The sequence below is a fragment of the Lissotriton helveticus genome, chromosome 8, assembly GCF_964261635.1.
Source record: "Lissotriton helveticus chromosome 8, aLisHel1.1, whole genome shotgun sequence".
Taxonomy (NCBI): Eukaryota; Metazoa; Chordata; class Amphibia; order Caudata; family Salamandridae; genus Lissotriton; species Lissotriton helveticus.
In genome coordinates this window covers 1,674,262,405-1,674,280,187 of record NC_136069.1, presented here as the reverse complement: position 1 = coordinate 1,674,280,187, position 17,783 = coordinate 1,674,262,405, and the positions used below count along the sequence as shown (strand labels likewise).

At 52.7% G+C, this 17,783-nt stretch overlaps 1 protein-coding gene across 4 annotated transcripts in view; it reads right to left on the bottom strand.

Moving 5' to 3' along the window:
* LOC144773619 (transient receptor potential cation channel subfamily M member 2-like) overlaps positions 1-17,783 on the bottom strand; it is a 1,811,195-nt gene that overhangs the window by 1,532,226 nt on the left and 261,186 nt on the right. For all 4 annotated transcript variants that reach the window (XR_013600034.1, XM_078658765.1, XM_078658766.1 and 1 more), the window contains one exon: positions 12,657-12,724. Coding sequence is in view for 3 of the 4 variants with exons in the window: in XM_078658765.1 (XP_078514891.1) it covers positions 12,657-12,724 (68 nt within the window). In the remaining variant the exon portion in view is untranslated. The remainder of the gene's footprint in view (positions 1-12,656; positions 12,725-17,783) is intronic.

Here is a 17,783-nt window from a genome sequence, read left to right as displayed (position 1 = left end):
TGTCTTCTTTGAGCTGGAGGAGGGTGGCCATAATCTTGTCCAGCGTGGGATAGGTGTTGGTGTTGGGGATGGAAATCAGGGGTGAGTGACTGACCTGGGAATTGGCGTGTGGGTGGGTGGGTGGGTTGGTGTTCGTGCAGGGCTCCGTGGCGTCGGTGTACGGGTTGGTGTTAGGGAGGAGAGAGGGTTTGGGAGGGATGGGTGTGGGTGAAGTAGGGAGGAGGTTGGTGGTGTAGGAGAGGGTATTGGTGGAAAGCGGAGAGAGCCGGGTGGAAGTAGAGTGTATGTTAGTGGTGATGGGGGAGCAGGTAAGGTAGTGGGGGCTGAGAGTGGGGGGGGGAAATGGGATTGGAGATGGTCCTGCTGTGGGGAGGGGGAGTTAGATTAGTAGATGTGGTGTGCTCTGCGTGATTAGTTAGAGGGTGGTAGTGGGGACTGAGAATGGGGGGGATAAAGGGTGGGATTTGTCGATGTGCGTGGCGCTTTGGTGCTGAGCTAGGTAGGCTGTGGTGTCAGGGGTGAAAGGAATGGGAGTGGTATGTGTGGAGGTCCGCGGGTTGGAGGTGGGGGTGGGAGGGCGGCTGGTGTATGAGGGAGAGAGATCTGTGTCTGTGATTGAGGAGTGTGGGGTGGTTACAGCAGGTGGGTGATTGACTAGGGTGCTGGGGGTAGAGGTGAAGTGCGTGTCGTTCTGGTGCTGCTGAACTAGGTTAGAAGGGTTGTGGGTGGGGGCTGTGACGTCAGGGGTGATAGTACTGGAGGTGATATGGGTGGAAGTCCGAGGATTGGAGAGGTGCTCTTTGAAAGTGGGGAGCAGGTTGTCGAGTAGTTCCAGGTTCCTGTCTGTGGATTGAATTAGGACAATCCCGTTATTGTAGATAGTAATGGTGGTTCTGCCTGGGAAGAGTTGGGATGGTGTGATGGAGAATGTTAGGCCATGAGCGGATTTCCTGGTGGTGGAGACGGTGAGTAAGGTGAGGAACGCTTTTCTCCATTGAGGTCTGCGTGTGGTCTGGAAGATGATATCAGTGTTCAGGGATCCATTGGCCGGTGAGAAGTAGGTGTCGGCAAAGGGGGTTTCAGGGTGGGACCTCAGGAAGTTGTGTTTAAAGCGTTTAGCGGCTTTTTTGGTGAGTGCGGGTGGGTAGTTGATTTTATATGTGTGCTTGCCGATGGGATCCATGTTGGGATGGCGGTATAGGTGGGTGTGGGAAGGTCAACAGTAGAGATATACAAGAGCAAATATAAATGCAAACAGTAAGTTACATGGGTCAAAAGTGACACTAGTGAGTGATCAAAATATATGAGGTAGCAATCGGTGCATTACAGGAATAAAAAGTGAAATGGGTGCAGTTTACAAAAATGTACAAAAATATATGAGGTAGCAATAGGTGCATTGCAGGAATAAAAGTGAAATGGGTGCAGCTTAAACAAATGTACAGTAAACAAGTAGAAGTATAATACTGATGAAATACTGGAACAAAATACAGATGCCAACAAAGTGTTAATGAGTCAAAAGTGACACTAGTGAGCAGCCAGAAATATATGAGGTAGCGATCGGTGCAAAAAAGTGAATTGGGTGCAGGTTACAAAAAATATCCAAAGTACAAGTAGAAGTATAATACTGCAATAAAAGGCAGACACTTTATCACAAGAAGGTGTAGATACAGAGCTATGTAAAGTGCGCGGTAGTTGAGATTAGTCTAGAAAAGTCCAGTTCTTAGGGTATGGTCAGATAGTGGGAATGACTAGTCCATGATGGCCGCCAAAGAGAGAGACCTACACTAAAACATCTACCTGATGCTGAAGGTCTAGCGATAGAAGAACTTGACGAATAGCAAAGTACTATTAGGAAATTGGCATGTAGATATGAGGCCCAGCCTAGTGTTGTGACACAAGTTTTTCAAAAGAGTACAAAAGAACGAAGATGTTGGTAATGATGTTAGTGCCCTCAGAAAAATGATAGCAGATTGCGAGTTAGAGAACTTTAGTGAGCAACTGGTACATGACCAATTTATAAGCCATTGTACTGATAGGACCATCAGACAAAAACTATTATCCTTAGGGAATCCTTCCCTTGATGAATCTGTACGCATTACTATAATTATTGAAACCGCACAAGTTTCAGTTAAGGAACTAGAAAGTAAAACAGTGGAAGTGGTTACCCCAGTACGCATTAACAACTACAAAAAGAAGAGTGAAACCTCACAAGGTTCTTTTTAAACCTCCATGTTTGCAGCTCTGTAGGCTTGGTTTGGTGACTTTATCTTGTCTATCATATCTTGTGCCATGCGCTACAGTTCTCTATTTAATTTGTGTATGTACTTGATTTCCATATTTTGAGTATTCTGAATAATTATGCTTACCACATTGCTGGTGATACTGGAAGGAAAAGTGCTTTTGTTTTTCTGCATTACTGCTACAACATGTATTTTTCCTTCTGTACTCCTCCTGATCAGGGTGAAGCAAGTCTTGTGTTGCTTGTGCTCCGGATCTGGGAGCAACTGGCCTGGCATGTTGTGGTGGTCAGTTACTATTGGAGCAGGGTCAGGACAGATTACCATATGACTGGTCCAAACGGAGGTGGCGAGATATGCAAAAGAACGATGGAGTGGATGCGGCCTGAGTGATGACCAGTTCTGAAGAAGATCAAGAGCAGCCAAGGCTCAGGTTCTCCTGGTGGCCGTCAGATTGGACTAGGAGGGGGCGGTACTCAGAAGTCCTGAACGTCTGATTGGGCTAGGAGAGTGCGGTACCCAGAAGTCTTGAACATCAGATTGGGCTAGGAGGGTTTGGTACCCAGAAGTCCTGAACATGAGATTGGGCTAGGAGAGTGTGGTACACAGAAGTCCAGAACATGAGCATCTGTTCTTGAAAAGCCAGTGCTGCCCCGTCTGAAGTGACCACCGCAGAGAAGAAGAAGGCTGCCCACCTCGTCCGCCCGCCCGCCACCAATGGGTGAACAATGAACATTAGACTAATTTACACAAAACTGAGAGGCAACCAATCAGGTCTTCGAAGAAACGTGTGCACTATACACTCCTTGTGTTGCGTGGATTGGATCTGTGTAGTGAAATAATGTGGCATGGTGTGCAGTGTAATTATGTGGTATTGAGTGGAGTGGGATTGTGTGTCTTGAATTGGGATTATCTGGAATGGTATTGTGTGTTGTGGAGTGGTATGTAGTAGAGTTTACTTATGTGGTGTGCTGTAAAATATTGTAGCACTATGTGGAATTTTGTGGTGTAGATTGGATGTATGTGGTGTGTCATGCATTTGTGGTGTTAGTCTGAATTATGTAGTTTGTTGTGAATTATGTGGTGTGGAATGGAAATGTGTAGAGTTGAATTGTGTGACGTGGAAGTGGCTGTGTTGAGTGAATTATGTTGAGTGGTATTATGAGGTATGGTGTGAAGTGTAGCTATGTGGAGTGTTGCTACGTGGCATAGACTGGATTTATGTGGAGTGTATGTATGCAGTATGGAGTAGAGCATAATTATGTAGAGTTTAATTATGTGGAGCTGGGTGGTATTATGTGGAGTGTTATGCTGTGAGGATTAATTGTGGAATTGTGTGACGTGTGGAATTATGTGGCATGGTGCGTTGTATAATTCTGCGGAGTGGAATTATGTAGCATGTTGCAGAGTTGTATTTTGTGGAGGGTAATTATGTGTGTTAGAGTTGAGTTTAAAAATGCTGTATGAAGTGTAATTATATAGGTTGAAGTGGAATTATGTGTAGTTGAGTTGGGTGGAGTGGAATTATGTGGTTGGGAGTGGTATTAAGTTGTGTGGAATGTTATTCTGTGATGTGGAATTATGTGGTATGGAGTGAAGTGGTAATATGTGTATTTTTAGGATTGTAATTATGTGGTTTGGAATGTTGTAGCGTTAAATTATTTTTAGTTAAATGTGTGGCGTGGAATTATAAGGAGGGGCATAACACAGGCCCCAGGGGCGTAACACAAGCCACCGCAGCCACTCACTACACATCTGTGACCGTCTGGGACAGGTAATTAATTAATATAGGTAGGTCGCTCTAAACTTTTCTTCATAAATTAAATGGTAACATTTTAAAAAATGGTAATGATGCACACTGCGCAGCATGCAGATGTCTCTGTCGCCGCATCTGCACGGTCTTACTCTTCACCCCTAGGGTGGGGCTGGTGACCAATTGTCATGTGCATTGCTGACTGGTGAAGCGAGGAGGCATCCCAGACTGGAGACAATTGAGAGGTAACGTGCGACGGCGATCGCCGGCCATAATTAAATTATTTCTCAGACTAGCCTTGTTTGCCCTGTCTTCTCCGGCCCACGCAGGTTAGGCTGTCTGTTCCCCCAGTCTATGCCACCCCGGCAGACAAGCGCACCCCACCCAAAATTGATCGCGATGACCACTTGTGTGCGTAAGGTATCCAGTTTAGAGCGAAGGCATTTAGTAAAAGAAAGGCGCCTTTGGTACATGAAGGTTGTTTAGAAAAGAGGGTAGGGATATGTTACACATTAAAGATTAAAAGTGCATGTCAGTTTCACCTGCGATTAATGTTGATTTGCGGATTTTACAGAAAACCCAAAAATTGTTATTGAAGTTTGTAGGTGCAACAAAATGTACCCTTCACCTATGAATTTACACCTTCGTCTGTGACTTTGGGAGAAGTTTCCTGGTTTCACCCACTTCCCCCCAAAACTGACCCGATTTCTTGTCGCTGATTTCTAGTTGCCGAATGACATCAGTTCTGAAGGGGCAGGTCCAGCTGAACTTGACATCAGCGTGTGAGTGAGTGGGAGGGTTGGGGCAGAGAGGGTGAGGATTGGGGCTGTGGTGTCAGTGCTACATAAATTGCAGCTCGCAGAAAAAATGGTTTCTAGCTGAAACAGATAAAAGTTACTAAAAGCAACATGCAACATGCATTGATGCACAGTCTAATGCCCTTCGCTAAAATTGACAGGCCACCTTTCAGTTACTCCTTGCTGTTTGGTTGTTAAATTGAGACTGGATTGAGGTGAAACATTTGCCAGAACAGTCTTAAAAGGTGCAAACATTACAAAAGATTAAGTATAAGTATCACAAAATGTGCGGCATTAGACCGCATAATTAGCATTTTCCTACTGCATAATTGAGTACCTGCAGCCTAATTCTCATGGCACTGTATACCATGTACTTCCCCTCTGTTTACTGCTGTCGCAAAGAGCCACCAATCCTACCCCATTGATATGAAAGGAAAAAAATAAAATGTACAGCCTTTCTAAGTTACGAAGCATGTTCTACCAGAGGTTGCACTTGACTTCTGTGGAAACAGGCACCAGCACGTGCAACTCCTTGTCTTTTTGGACTTTTTTTTTTTAACATCAGCACAACCTATCTCACTAGCGACCTTTAAACTGTGGGGCGCTCCATACACTTTACCGCCCTGAAAGCCGTCATACTCCGCTCAGTAGCAGTAAAAGGATTGATGTTTCTGGTCCATAAATGACTCCAAATCCCTGACTCTGTGGGTGTGACAAAATCACCAAATATCCTGCCCTAGAAACCTGCCAGCCCCACAGACCTCTCCAGAACGAGAAACCTGCCAGCCCCACAGACTTCTGCAGGCACAGAAACCTGCCAGTCCCACAGAGACCTCTCCAGGCACAGAAACCTGCCAGCCTCACAGACCTCCCTAAGCAGAGAAACCAGCCAGCCCCAAAAACCTCCCCAAGCTCAGACACCTGCCAGCCCCACAGACCTCCCTGGGCACAGAAACCTGCAAGCCCCAAAGGTCTCTCCAGGCACAGAATCCTGCCATCCTCACAGACCTCCCCAGGCAGAAAAACTTGCGACCTTTGATCTGTGGGGCGCTCTGTGAACTTTACCACCCTGAAGCCGTCGTACTCCGCTCAGTAGCAGTAAAAGGATCAATGTTTCTGGTCCATAAATTGCTCCAAATCCCTGACTCTGTGGGTGTGACAAGATCACCAAGTATCCTGCGCCAGAAACCTGCCAGCCCCACAGACCTCTTCAGGCATAGAAACCTGCACAAGCACAGTAACCAGCCAGCCACACAGACCTCCCCAAGCACAGAAACCTGCCAGTCTCACAGAACCCAAGCAGAGAATCATGCCAGTCCCACAGACCTCCCCCAGGCAGAGAAACCTGCCAGTCCCACATGTGAGAAGTTGGCCTGATATGTGATGTCCACTATTCTAGTGGGCACCCTGTATCAGTCCAAACAACCCTTATGGTGATGGTTGTAAAGTCAACCTTATAGACCAGCTATCCTAGTGGTAGCATGGACAAAGCAGTCTTAGGATAAAACTTCGAAGAGCATGTGAAGCCAGATGTTTTACCATATGTAACCCCTTGAATACCAAATGAAAGGACACCACAGAGGTTATATATAAAATATATATGTATTTATTATAAACGCAACCCCTCTGAACTCTTTATGATGTCAGAGGCTAAAGCACATAACAAGAAACTTAATTATCATACAGTAAGTTGCACAATATACAGTAGGGCCCTAGGGTCACGTAAAACCAAATACTAAAATAGTGGTATAAGAACCACGTCACGAACAAAGGATAGGCCTAGGGCCTAGGGAATCGCTGGGGCTACGTTGTACTAACAAGAGTTAGGGAGCAGGAGGCCCACGGGATGCGTGCAGTGTCTTTACACACACGCAAGTTACCATAGAGTTAGAATGGGAACGAAAGAATTACAAACTAGTTCTTTTAAGTCACTTCCGGATGGACTAGGAGAAAGCTACTGAAAACTAGGACACTAGGATAGTTAATACCCACAGGAGCAGCGGAGTACTCGCGTTACCTCACCCACATGAAGCAGGTGCATAGGTGTCAAAGTGTGTCGGGTTTCGACGCTGAATCCTATGGAGCCTTGAAGAAAGATGCTGCAGGCAACCAGGAGAGAAGTGTCCGGTTGGATCCAAGGGCGGATCGAGGATGAAGAGTACCTGAAAGCAGAGGGAACAGAGTCTGGGTCACTAGCCAGTGACCAGGAAGGAACCAGGCGATGTCGCGAAGCAATCAGGTGATGTTGTGAAGCTTGACTCTGCAGCCACGTGGACCAGGAGGCGTCAACGACAACCAGGAGCTGGATACGGACTGTCCCACAAAGGATCTCGCTGTTGGTGGCGTCAGCTTCCGGATTGGAGTCAACAGGCCTTGGCAAATGCAACCCACACAGGAATCGAACATTCGCTTAGGTTTAGACCAGCAAGGTCTATGGGGCTTCTCCTTTGCAGGGAAGCAGGGGCCCATCTGGAGCAACCAGGCAGGTGGTTTAGATATAAAGGTTTGTCGTCACAGAGGCCACTAGCCAACAGGCAAGTGACCGGACAGACGTGTCGAGCAGGAAAATGCAGAAGGGCCCCACGTAGAACTCGTGGAATGTGGAGTACTGATCTTCGGTGCAGATGATGCTCAGGGCTGGGGCTTCTTAATCCCCAATGCACAACTTTGAGGGTGCCCCAGAAGCTGCACAAGTAGCAAGGAACAGGCTTTTCAAGATGGCCGGTTCCACGTCTCTCGTCGCCTCCACGGGTCTCAGCTTTGCAGGGACTGTGGATCGGGGTCAGAGAAGTCTGGAAGTCTGGCTCTCGTCAGACTCTGTTCTCTGGCTCAGGCAGGAGCATCAACAAAGTAAACCGCTGATCGCTGGATGGTGCCTGTTTGCACAGGGTGGTCACTCCTTGACCACGAGGGAGATTCTTCAGTGGTCTTCTGTAAAGTAGATCTTCGAAGGTCCAGAGTTTCGTTTCAAGTTTCAGTTCAGGATAAATCTCTAGACTCAGCTCCCACCTATATACTAATCTGGTGGGCTGGATTACCTGCTAGGTCCCTCCTATGGGTGGGACCAGGGAAGGGGGGTGGTTACACCCCTTTCCCTTTTTCCAGTTTCGAGCCAGAGCCTGGGCTGGAGTGCCCCAGCAACTGGTTTGAACCGTGCTATGCATGGGACACCTTGTGTGCCCCAGGCAGTGTCTCATTTCATTCAGCCCTCCCTGCCCCAATACACTATGACCTGTCTGGGGTGGTGCTAGCACCTCCCAAGACAGGAAACCTATTGTCCAAGCCTCCCTCACTGGAAGGACTCCCAGCAGCAGGAGGCCAGACTTGTGTCTGTGGCAGCAGCATCCATTTTGTGATGCAGAGGCTCTGGTTAACTTTAACCGGGATTAACAGGAACAACATGTCTTCTCCCTCTAGAAGGGTGGAATGCTACCCCCGTCACCAGAACTGGCGAGGGAGTAGTATTCCAAAGCGTATGACACCTTACACAACATGTTTTGATAAAGCCAAACCAAAGTTAGCAATAACCGCGAGGATTATAATGCACTTAAGAGTATATGATATGGCTATATCATAGAACAGCTATAAGGACATGGTTCCGAAAGCTGCAGACAGGCTCAGCTCATGCTAGAGCACCATCTCACATAAAATCAAGCACTCTGCCTTCAGGATTGTTAAGGCCTGCCATAGGAGTGACTTATGGGTGCATATGTGTCTATATATAATGGCAGGTATAGGAATACTATACCTAAGCAAGGGGTGATTACACAACCTTGCCCCATCTGAGTGATCAGCCAGTTGTGTTAGTTTGGACGGCCATCCAGGGGTGGCAAAAGATATGCTGCAGCCCCTGGTAGGCCTTGGGTGCACCTATGCCCTGGGTACCTATGGTACACTGTACAGGGACTCACAAGAGTGACCCATTTCCCAATTGGCGATGTACCTAAAGAACATGGTATGAATTTAGAGAGAGAACAGCAGGGCTGTGGGTCTGATTAGCAGGCCCACAGCCACACTGAAGTCGAAAATCAGTGAAGCAAAAAGCAAAAAGTGGGGTGACCATAGGAAAGCAGACCCTACTCTCCTACACCACATACCGCTCTAGGCACATAATCCTGCAGTCCCACAGACCTCCCCGGGCAGAGAAACCTGCCAGCCCCACAGACCTCTCCAGGCACAGAATCTGCCATTCCCACAGACCACTCCAGGCAGAGAAACCTGCCAGCCCCACAGACCTCTCCGGGGACAGAAACCTGCCAGCCCCACAGACCTCCCCGGGGACAGAAAACTGCCAGTCCCACAGACCTCATCGGGCAGAATCCAGACAGTCCCACAGATCTCCCTAGGCACAGAAACTTGCTAGACCCACAGACCTCCCTGGGCACAGAAACCTGCCAGTCCCACAGACCTCCCCAAGCACAGAAACCTGCCAGTCCACAGACCTCCCCAAGCACAGAAACCTGCCAGTCCCACAGACCTCCACACGCACAGAATCTGGCATCCTCACAGACCTCCTCAGGCAGAGAAACCTGAAAGCCCCACAGACCTCCCCAATCACAGAATCCTGCCAGTCCCACAGACCTCCCCAGGTAGAGAAACCTGCCAGTCCCACAGACCTCCATGGGCACGGGAGACTGCCAGCCCCACAGACCTCCCCAAACACAGAAACCTGCCAGTCTCTGAGACCTACACAGGCACAGACACCTGCCATCCCAAAAAACCTCTCCAGGCAGAGAAACCTGCCAGCCCCACAGACCTCCCCAGGCACAGAATCCTGCCAGCTCCACAGGCCTCCTCAAGCACAGAAACCTGCCAGCCCCACAGACCTCCCCAGGTAGAGAAACCTGCCAGTCCCACAGACCTCCATGGGCACGGGAGACTGCCAGCCCCACAGACCTCCCCAAACACAGAAACCTGCCAGTCTCTGAGACCTACACAGGCACAGACACCTGCCATCCCAAAAAACCTCTCCAGGCAGAGAAACCTGCCAGCCCCACAGACCTCCCCAGGCACAGAATCCTGCCAGCTCCACAGGCCTCCTCAAGCACAGAATCCTGACAGCTCCACAGACCTCCCCAAGCAGAGTAGCCTGCCAATCCCACAGACCTCCCCGGGCAGAGAATCCAGCCAGTCCCACAGACTTCTCCAGGCAGAGAAGCCTGCCAGTCCCACAGACTTTCCCAAGAACAGAAACCTGCCAATCCCACAGACTTCCCCGAGCACTGAAACCTGCCAGTCCCACAGAACTAAGGCAGAGAAACCTACCAGTCCCACATACCTCTCCAGGCAGAGAATCCTGCCAGTCCCACAGACCTCCAGACACACAGAATCTGGCATCCTCACAGACTTCTTCAGGCAGAGAAACCTGAAAGCCCCACAGACCTCCCCAATCACAGAATCCTGCCAGTCCCACAGACCTCGATAGGCAGAGAAACCTGCCAGCCCCACAGACCTCCCCAGATAGAGAAACCTGCCAGTCCCACAGACCTCCATGGGCACGGGAGACTGCCAGCCCGACAGACCTCCCCAAACACAGAAACCTGCCAGTCTCTGAGACCTACACAGGCACAGACACCTGTCCCACAGACCTCCCCGGGCAGATAAACCTGCCAGTCCCACAGAACTCCTCAGGCAGAGAACCAGCCTTTCCCACAGATCTTCCCAGGCACAGAAACTTGCTAGCCCCACAGACCTTCCTGGGCACATAAACCTGTCAGTCCCACAGACCTCCTCGGGCATACAAACCTGCAAGCCCCACAGACCTCTTCAGGCAGAGAAACCTGCCAGCCCCACAGAACTCCCCAATCACAGAATCCTGCCAGGCCCACAGACCTTCCCAGACAGAGAAACCTGCCAGTCCCACAGACCTCCCCAGGCAGAGAAACCTGCCAACCCCACAGAACTCCCCAATCACAGAAATCTGCCAGTCCCACAGACCTCTCCAAGCACAGAAACCTGCCAGTTCCATTGAACTCCCCGGGCACAAAAACCTGCCAGCCCCACAGACCTCCCCGGGCACAGAAGTCTGCCAGCCCTACAGACCTCCGCAACCACAGAAACCTGCCAGTCTCGCAGACCTACACAGGCACAGAAACCTGCCATCCCCACAGACCTCTCCGGGCACAGAATCTGCCATCCTCACTGACCACTCCAGGCAGAGAAACCTGCCAGCCCCACAGACCTCCCCGGGGACAGAAACCTGCCAGTCCCACAGACCTCCTTGGCATGGAATTCCAGCCAGTCCCACAGATCTCCCCAGGCACAGAAACCTGCTAGTCCGACAGACTTCCACAAGCACAGAAACTTGCCAGTCCCACAGAAAACAGGCAGAGAAACCTGCCAGACCCACAGACCTCCCCAGGCAGAGAAACCTGCCAGTCCCACAGACCTCCCCAGGCAGAGAAACCAGCCAGCCCCACAGACCTCCCCAGGCAAAGAATCCTGCCAGTCACACCGACCTCTCCAGGCACACAATCTGCAAGCCCCACAGACCTCTCCAGGGTACAGAAACCTGCCGGCCCCAAAGACCTCCCCAAGCACAGAAACCTGCCAGTCCCACAGACCTACATGGGCACAGAATCTGCCTTCCCCACAGACTTCTCCTATGAAGAGAAACCTGCCAACGCCACAGACCTCCCCAAGCACAGTATCCTGCCAGCCCCATAGACCTCCCCAGGCAGAGAAACCTGCCAGTCCCGCAGACCTCCCCAGACAGAGAAACCTACCAGACCCGCAGACCTCCTCAGGCAGAGAAACCTGCCAGTCCCACAGACCTCCTCGGCAGAAGATTTCAGCCAGCCCCACAGACTTCCCTGGGCACAGAAACCTGCCAGTCCCACAGACCTCCCCAGGCACAAAAACCTGCCAGTCTCACAGACCTCACCGCCGGGGCACATGAGAACGTTTTTCTATGTTTGTGCTGTGGCCAAAATAGAATATGTTTACTATGGGCTAATTATTGTTGCTATGTCAGTGCGAAATGAATTTATTCTGTTTTTTACCTGGTGTTAAAGTGGATGTCTTATGGCCCGAAGTTGTAGGTCTGTTGTTTTTCAAATGAGATAGATCCATAACTAAAAAAAGAGGCATTTTCGGCACCTTCACAGTGGAGTAAGATAAGCCCCCACAGTCTCCTCAGTGCAGGGTGGGCCCTCAAGCTCCAGGGGGCCTACTCTGCAAAAGTGGTAGGTGGTAGCCCGGTGAGGGGCCCCCTCCGTGTGCTTTGCAGCGGGGCCCCTCAATTTTTGTTACGCCACCTGTCCCCTGCTTCTATGCATTCTTTTTACTCGTGCATTTTGTCCCAGATAAAGACGCAGCCTGTGTGTTTCGCCCTCACAAGGCCTCTTCAGGGCACAATAGAAGAAGGTGGAGCCTCCAATCAGGATCAGCGGTCACAGTGCGAGGCAACAATCCCACACCCGGGTCCCTCATGGAGTCATATCTGTTTTTCAGTCTCAGCCTCGGAGCGTCAAAGAGATGCTCGTTCAGCCACAGGATGTGACTGCAGTCACGTGAGTCACAGGGACGCTCGCCTGAGACGGGTCCTCGGGTTTGCACAATGAAGAGTCCAGACTCAACCAATCAGCACCGAGTCTGGTGAGTCACCAGCGGTCACGTGCGCAGAGGGCATTAATAAAGACTCCGACATTACTACAGACAAACAACAGTGACTCTACGATGTGTACGGAGTAGGGGCAGTTTAGACATTTGACGCAAGCTCTGATCGGCATGAAACAATTTGAAAACCCCTGGAAGAGAAGGTTTAAAACCTGTCCCTGGCCTCTCTACAGGACATTATCACTTTCTAAGTTAGTGCTTGAATGAGGAACCAGCGGAGGTTTGGTACAGTCCTGCGGGTCTTGGCCTTACCTGTCAGGTCTGCTGACGAAGTGCGCGCATTCCTTCTTCTTAATGTTCGATACGTACCAGTTCCCAATCTGCAGAAGAGAAAAGGAAGAGTTCAGTCCAATCTTGAAGAGAAGGATGTTCTGCCCATCTGATGCTTTGTAAACTGAGAGCTGCCCTCTCTTAAACCCTCCTGAGGTCATATGGGACCGTTCAGCTACCACCAGGCACTGACCCCAGCAGACCCTCTCGTAAACCCCTCCTGGGGTCAGATGGGACCGTTCAGCTAACACCAGGCACTGACCCCAGCAGACCCTCTCGTGACCCCTCCTGAGGTCATATGGGGCAGTTCAGCTACCACCAGGCACTGACCCCAGCAGACCCTCTCGTAAACCCCTCCTGAGGTCAGATGGGACAGTTCAGCTAACACCAGGCACTGACCCCAGCAGACCCTCTCGTGACCCCTCCTGAGGTCATATGGGGCAGTTCAGCTACCACCAGGCACTGACCCCAGCAGACCCTCTCGTAAACCCCTCCTGAGGTCAGATGGGACCGTTCAGCTAACACCAGGCACTGACCCCAGCAGACCCTCTCGTGACCCCTCCTGAGGTCAGATGGGGCAGTTCAGCTAACACCAGGCACTGACCACAGCAGACCCTCTCGTAAACCCCTCCTGAGGTCAGATGGGGCAGTTCAGCTACCACCAGGCACTGACCCCAGCAGACCCTCTCGTGACCCCTCCTGAGGTCGTATGGGGCAGTTCAGCTACCACCAGGCACTGACCCCAGCAGACCCTCTCGTAAACCCCTCCTGAGGTCAGATGGGACAGTTCAGCTAACACCAGGCACTGACCCCAGCAGACCCTCTCGTGACCCCTCCTGAGGTCATATGGGGCAGTTCAGCTACCACCAGGCACTGACCCCAGCAGACCCTCTCGTAAACCCCTCCTGAGGTCAGATGGGACAGTTCAGCTAACACCAGGCACTGACCCCAGCAGACCCTCTCGTGACCCCTCCTGAGGTCATATGGGGCAGTTCAGCTACCACCAGGCACTGACCCCAGCAGACCCTCTCGTAAACCCCTCCTGAGGTCAGATGGGACCGTTCAGATAACACCAGGCACTGACCCCAGCAGACCCTCTCTTAAACCCTCCTGAGGTCAGATGGGGCAGTTCAGCTACCACCAGGCACTGACCCCAGCAGACCCTCTCGTAAACCCCTCCTGAGGTCAGATGGGACAGTTCAGCTACCACCAGGCACTGACCCCAGCAGACCCTCTCGTGACCCCTCCTGAGGTCATATGGGGCAGTTCAGCTACCACCAGGCACTGACCCCAGCAGACCCTCTCGTAAACCCCTCCTGAGGTCAGATGGGACCGTTCAGCTAACACCAGGCACTGACCCCAGCAGACCCTCTCGTAAACCCCTCCTGAGGTCAGATGGGACAGTTCAGCTAACACCAGGCACTGACCCCAGCAGACCCTCTCGTGACCCCTCCTGAGGTCATATGGGGCAGTTCAGCTACCACCAGGCACTGACCCCAGCAGACCCTCTCGTAAACCCCTCCTGAGGTCAGATGGGACAGTTCAGCTAACACCAGGCACTGACCCCAGCAGACCCTCTCGTGACCCCTCCTGAGGTCATATGGGGCAGTTCAGCTACCACCAGGCACTGACCCCAGCAGACCCTCTCGTAAACCCCTCCTGAGGTCAGATGGGGCAGTTCAGCTAACACCAGGCACTGACCCCAGCAGACCCTCTCGTGACCCCTCCTGAGGTCATATGGGGCAGTTCAGCTACCACCAGGCACTGACCCCAGCAGACCCTCTCGTAAACCCCTCCTGAGGTCAGATGGGACCGTTCAGCTACCACCAGGCACTGACCCCAGCAGACCCTCTCGTAAACCCCTCCTGAGGTCAGATGGGACCGTTCAGCTAACACCAGGCACTGACCCCAGCAGACCCTCTCGTAAACCCTCCTGAGGTCAGATGGGACCGTTCAGATAACACCAGGCACTGACCCCAGCAGACCCTCTCGTGACCCCTCCTGAGGTCAGATGGGACAGTTCAGCTAACACCAGGCACTGACCCCAGAAGACCCTCTCGTGACCCCTCCTGAGGTCAGATGGGACCGTTCAGATAACACCAGGCACTGCCCCCTGCAGACCCTCTCGTGACCCCTCCTGAGGTCAGATGGGGCAGTTCAGCTAACACCAGGCACTGACCCCAGCAGACCCTCTCTTAAACCCTCCTGAGGTCAGATGGGACCGTTCAGATAACACCAGGCACTGACCCCAGCAGACCCTCTCGTAAACCCTCCTGAGGTCAGATGGGACCGTTCAGATAACACCAGGCACTGACCCCAGCAGACCCTCTCGTAAACCCTCCTGAGGTCAGATGGGACCGTTCAGCTAACACCAGGCACTGACCCCAGCAGACCCTCTCGTGACCCCTCCTGAGGTCAGATGGGACCGTTCAGCTACCACCAGGCACTGACCCCAGCAGACCCTCTCGTAAACCCTCCTGAGGTCAGATGGGACCGTTCAGCTAACACCAGGCACTGACCCCAGCAGACCCTCTCGTGACCCCTCCTGAGGTCAGATGGGACCGTTCAGATAACACCAGGCACTGACCCCAGCAGACCCTCTCGTCAACCCCTCCTGAGGTCAGATGGGACCGTTCAGCTAACACCAAGCACTGACCCCAGCAGACCCTCTCGTAAACCCCTCCTGAGGTCATATGGGACCGTTCAGCTAACACCAGGCACTGACCCCAGCAGACCCTCTCGTAAACCCCTCCTGAGGTCAGATGGGGCAGTTCAGCTACCACCAGGCACTGACCCCAGCAGACCCTCTCGTGACCCCTCCTGAGGTCAGATGGGACCGTTCAGCTAACACCAGGCACTGACCCCAGCAGACCCTCTCGTGACCCCTCCTGAGGTCATATGGGACCGTTCAGCTAACACCAGGCACTGACCCCAGCAGACCCTCTCGTGACCCCTCCTGAGGTCAGATGGGACCGTTCAGCTAACACCAGGCACTGACCCCAGCAGACCCTCTCGTAAACCCCTCCTGAGGTCAGATGGGACCGTTCAGCTAACACCAGGCACTGACCCCAGCAGACCCTCTCTTAACCCCTCCTGAGGTCAGATGGGACCGTTCAGCTAACACCAGGCACTGACCCCAGCAGACCCTCTCTTAACCCCTCCTGAGGTCAGATGGGACCGTTCAGCTAACACCAGGCACTGCCCCCAGCAGACCCTCTCGTGACCCCTCCTGAGGTCAGATGGGACAGTTCAGCTAACACCAGGCACTGACCCCAGCAGACCCTCTCGTAAACCCCTCCTGAGGTCAGATGGGACCGTTCAGCTAACACCAGGCACTGACCCCAGCAGACCCTCTCGTGACCCCTCCTGAGGTCATATGGGGCAGTTCAGCTACCACCAGGCACTGACCCCAGCAGACCCTCTCGTGACCCCTCCTGAGGTCAGATGGGACCGTTCAGATAACACCAGGCACTGACCCCAGCAGACCCTCTCGTAAACCCTCCTGAGGTCAGATGGGACCGTTCAGATAACACCAGGCACTGACCCCAGCAGACCCTCTCGTGACCCCTCCTGAGGTCATATGGGACCGTTCAGCTAACACCAGGCACTGACCCCAGCAGACCCTCTCGTAAACCCCTCCTGAGGTCAGATGGGACAGTTCAGCTAACACCAGGCACTGACCCCAGCAGACCCTCTCGTGACCCCTCCTGAGGTCATATGGGACCGTTCAGATAACACCAGGCACTGACCCCAGCAGACCCTCTCGTGACCCCTCCTGAGGTCAGATGGGACAGTTCAGCTAACACCAGGCACTGACCCCAGCAGACCCTCTCGTGACCCCTCCTGAGGTCATATGGGGCAGTTCAGCTAACACCAGGCACTGACCCCAGCAGACCCTCTCGTGACCCCTCCTGAGGTCAGATGGGACCTTTCAGCTAACACCAGGCACTGACCCCAGCAGACCCTCTCGTCAACCCCTCCTGAGGTCAGATGGGGCAGTTGAGCTAACACCAGGCACTGACCCCAGCAGACCCTCTCGTGACCCCTCCTGAGGTCATATGGGGCAGTTCAGCTACCACCAGGCACTGACCCCAGCAGACCCTCTCGTAAACCCCTCCTGAGGTCAGATGGGACAGTTCAGCTAACACCAGGCACTGACCCCAGCAGACCCTCTCGTGACCCCTCCTGAGGTCATATGGGGCAGTTCAGCTACCACCAGGCACTGACCCCAGCAGACCCTCTCGTGACCCCTCCTGAGGTCAGATGGGACCGTTCAGCTAACACCAGGCACTGACCCCAGCAGACCCTCTCGTGACCCCTCCTGAGGTCAGATGGGACCGTTCAGCTACCACCAGGCACTGACCCCAGCAGACCCTCTCGTAAACCCCTCCTGAGGTCAGATGGGACCGTTCAGCTAACACCAGGCACTGACCCCAGCAGACCCTCTCGTAAACCCTCCTGAGGTCAGATGGGACCGTTCAGATAACACCAGGCACTGACCCCAGCAGACCCTCTCGTAAACCCTCCTGAGGTCAGATGGGACCGTTCAGATAACACCAGGCACTGACCCCAGCAGACCCTCTCGTAAACCCCTCCTGAGGTCAGATGGGGCAGTTCAGCTAACACCAGGCACTGACCCCAGCAGACCCTCTCTTAAACCCTCCTGAGGTCAGATGGGACCGTTCAGATAACACCAGGCACTGACCCCAGCAGACCCTCTCGTAAACCCCTCCTGAGGTCAGATGGGACCGTTCAGCTAACACCAGGCACTGACCCGAGCAGACCCTCTCGTGACCCCTCCTGAGGTCAGATGGGACCGTTCAGATAACACCAGGCACTGACCCCAGCAGACCCTCTCGTGACCCCTCCTGAGGTCAGATGGGGCAGTTGAGCTAACACCAGGCACTGACCCCAGCAGACCCTCTCGTGACCCCTCCTGAGGTCAGATGGGACCGTTCAGCTAACACCAGGCACTGACCCCAGCAGACCCTCTCGTGACCCCTCCTGAGGTCAGATGGGACCGTTCAGATAACACCAGGCACTGACCCCAGCAGACCCTCTCGTAAACCCTCCTGAGGTCAGATGGGACCGTTCAGCTAACACCAGGCA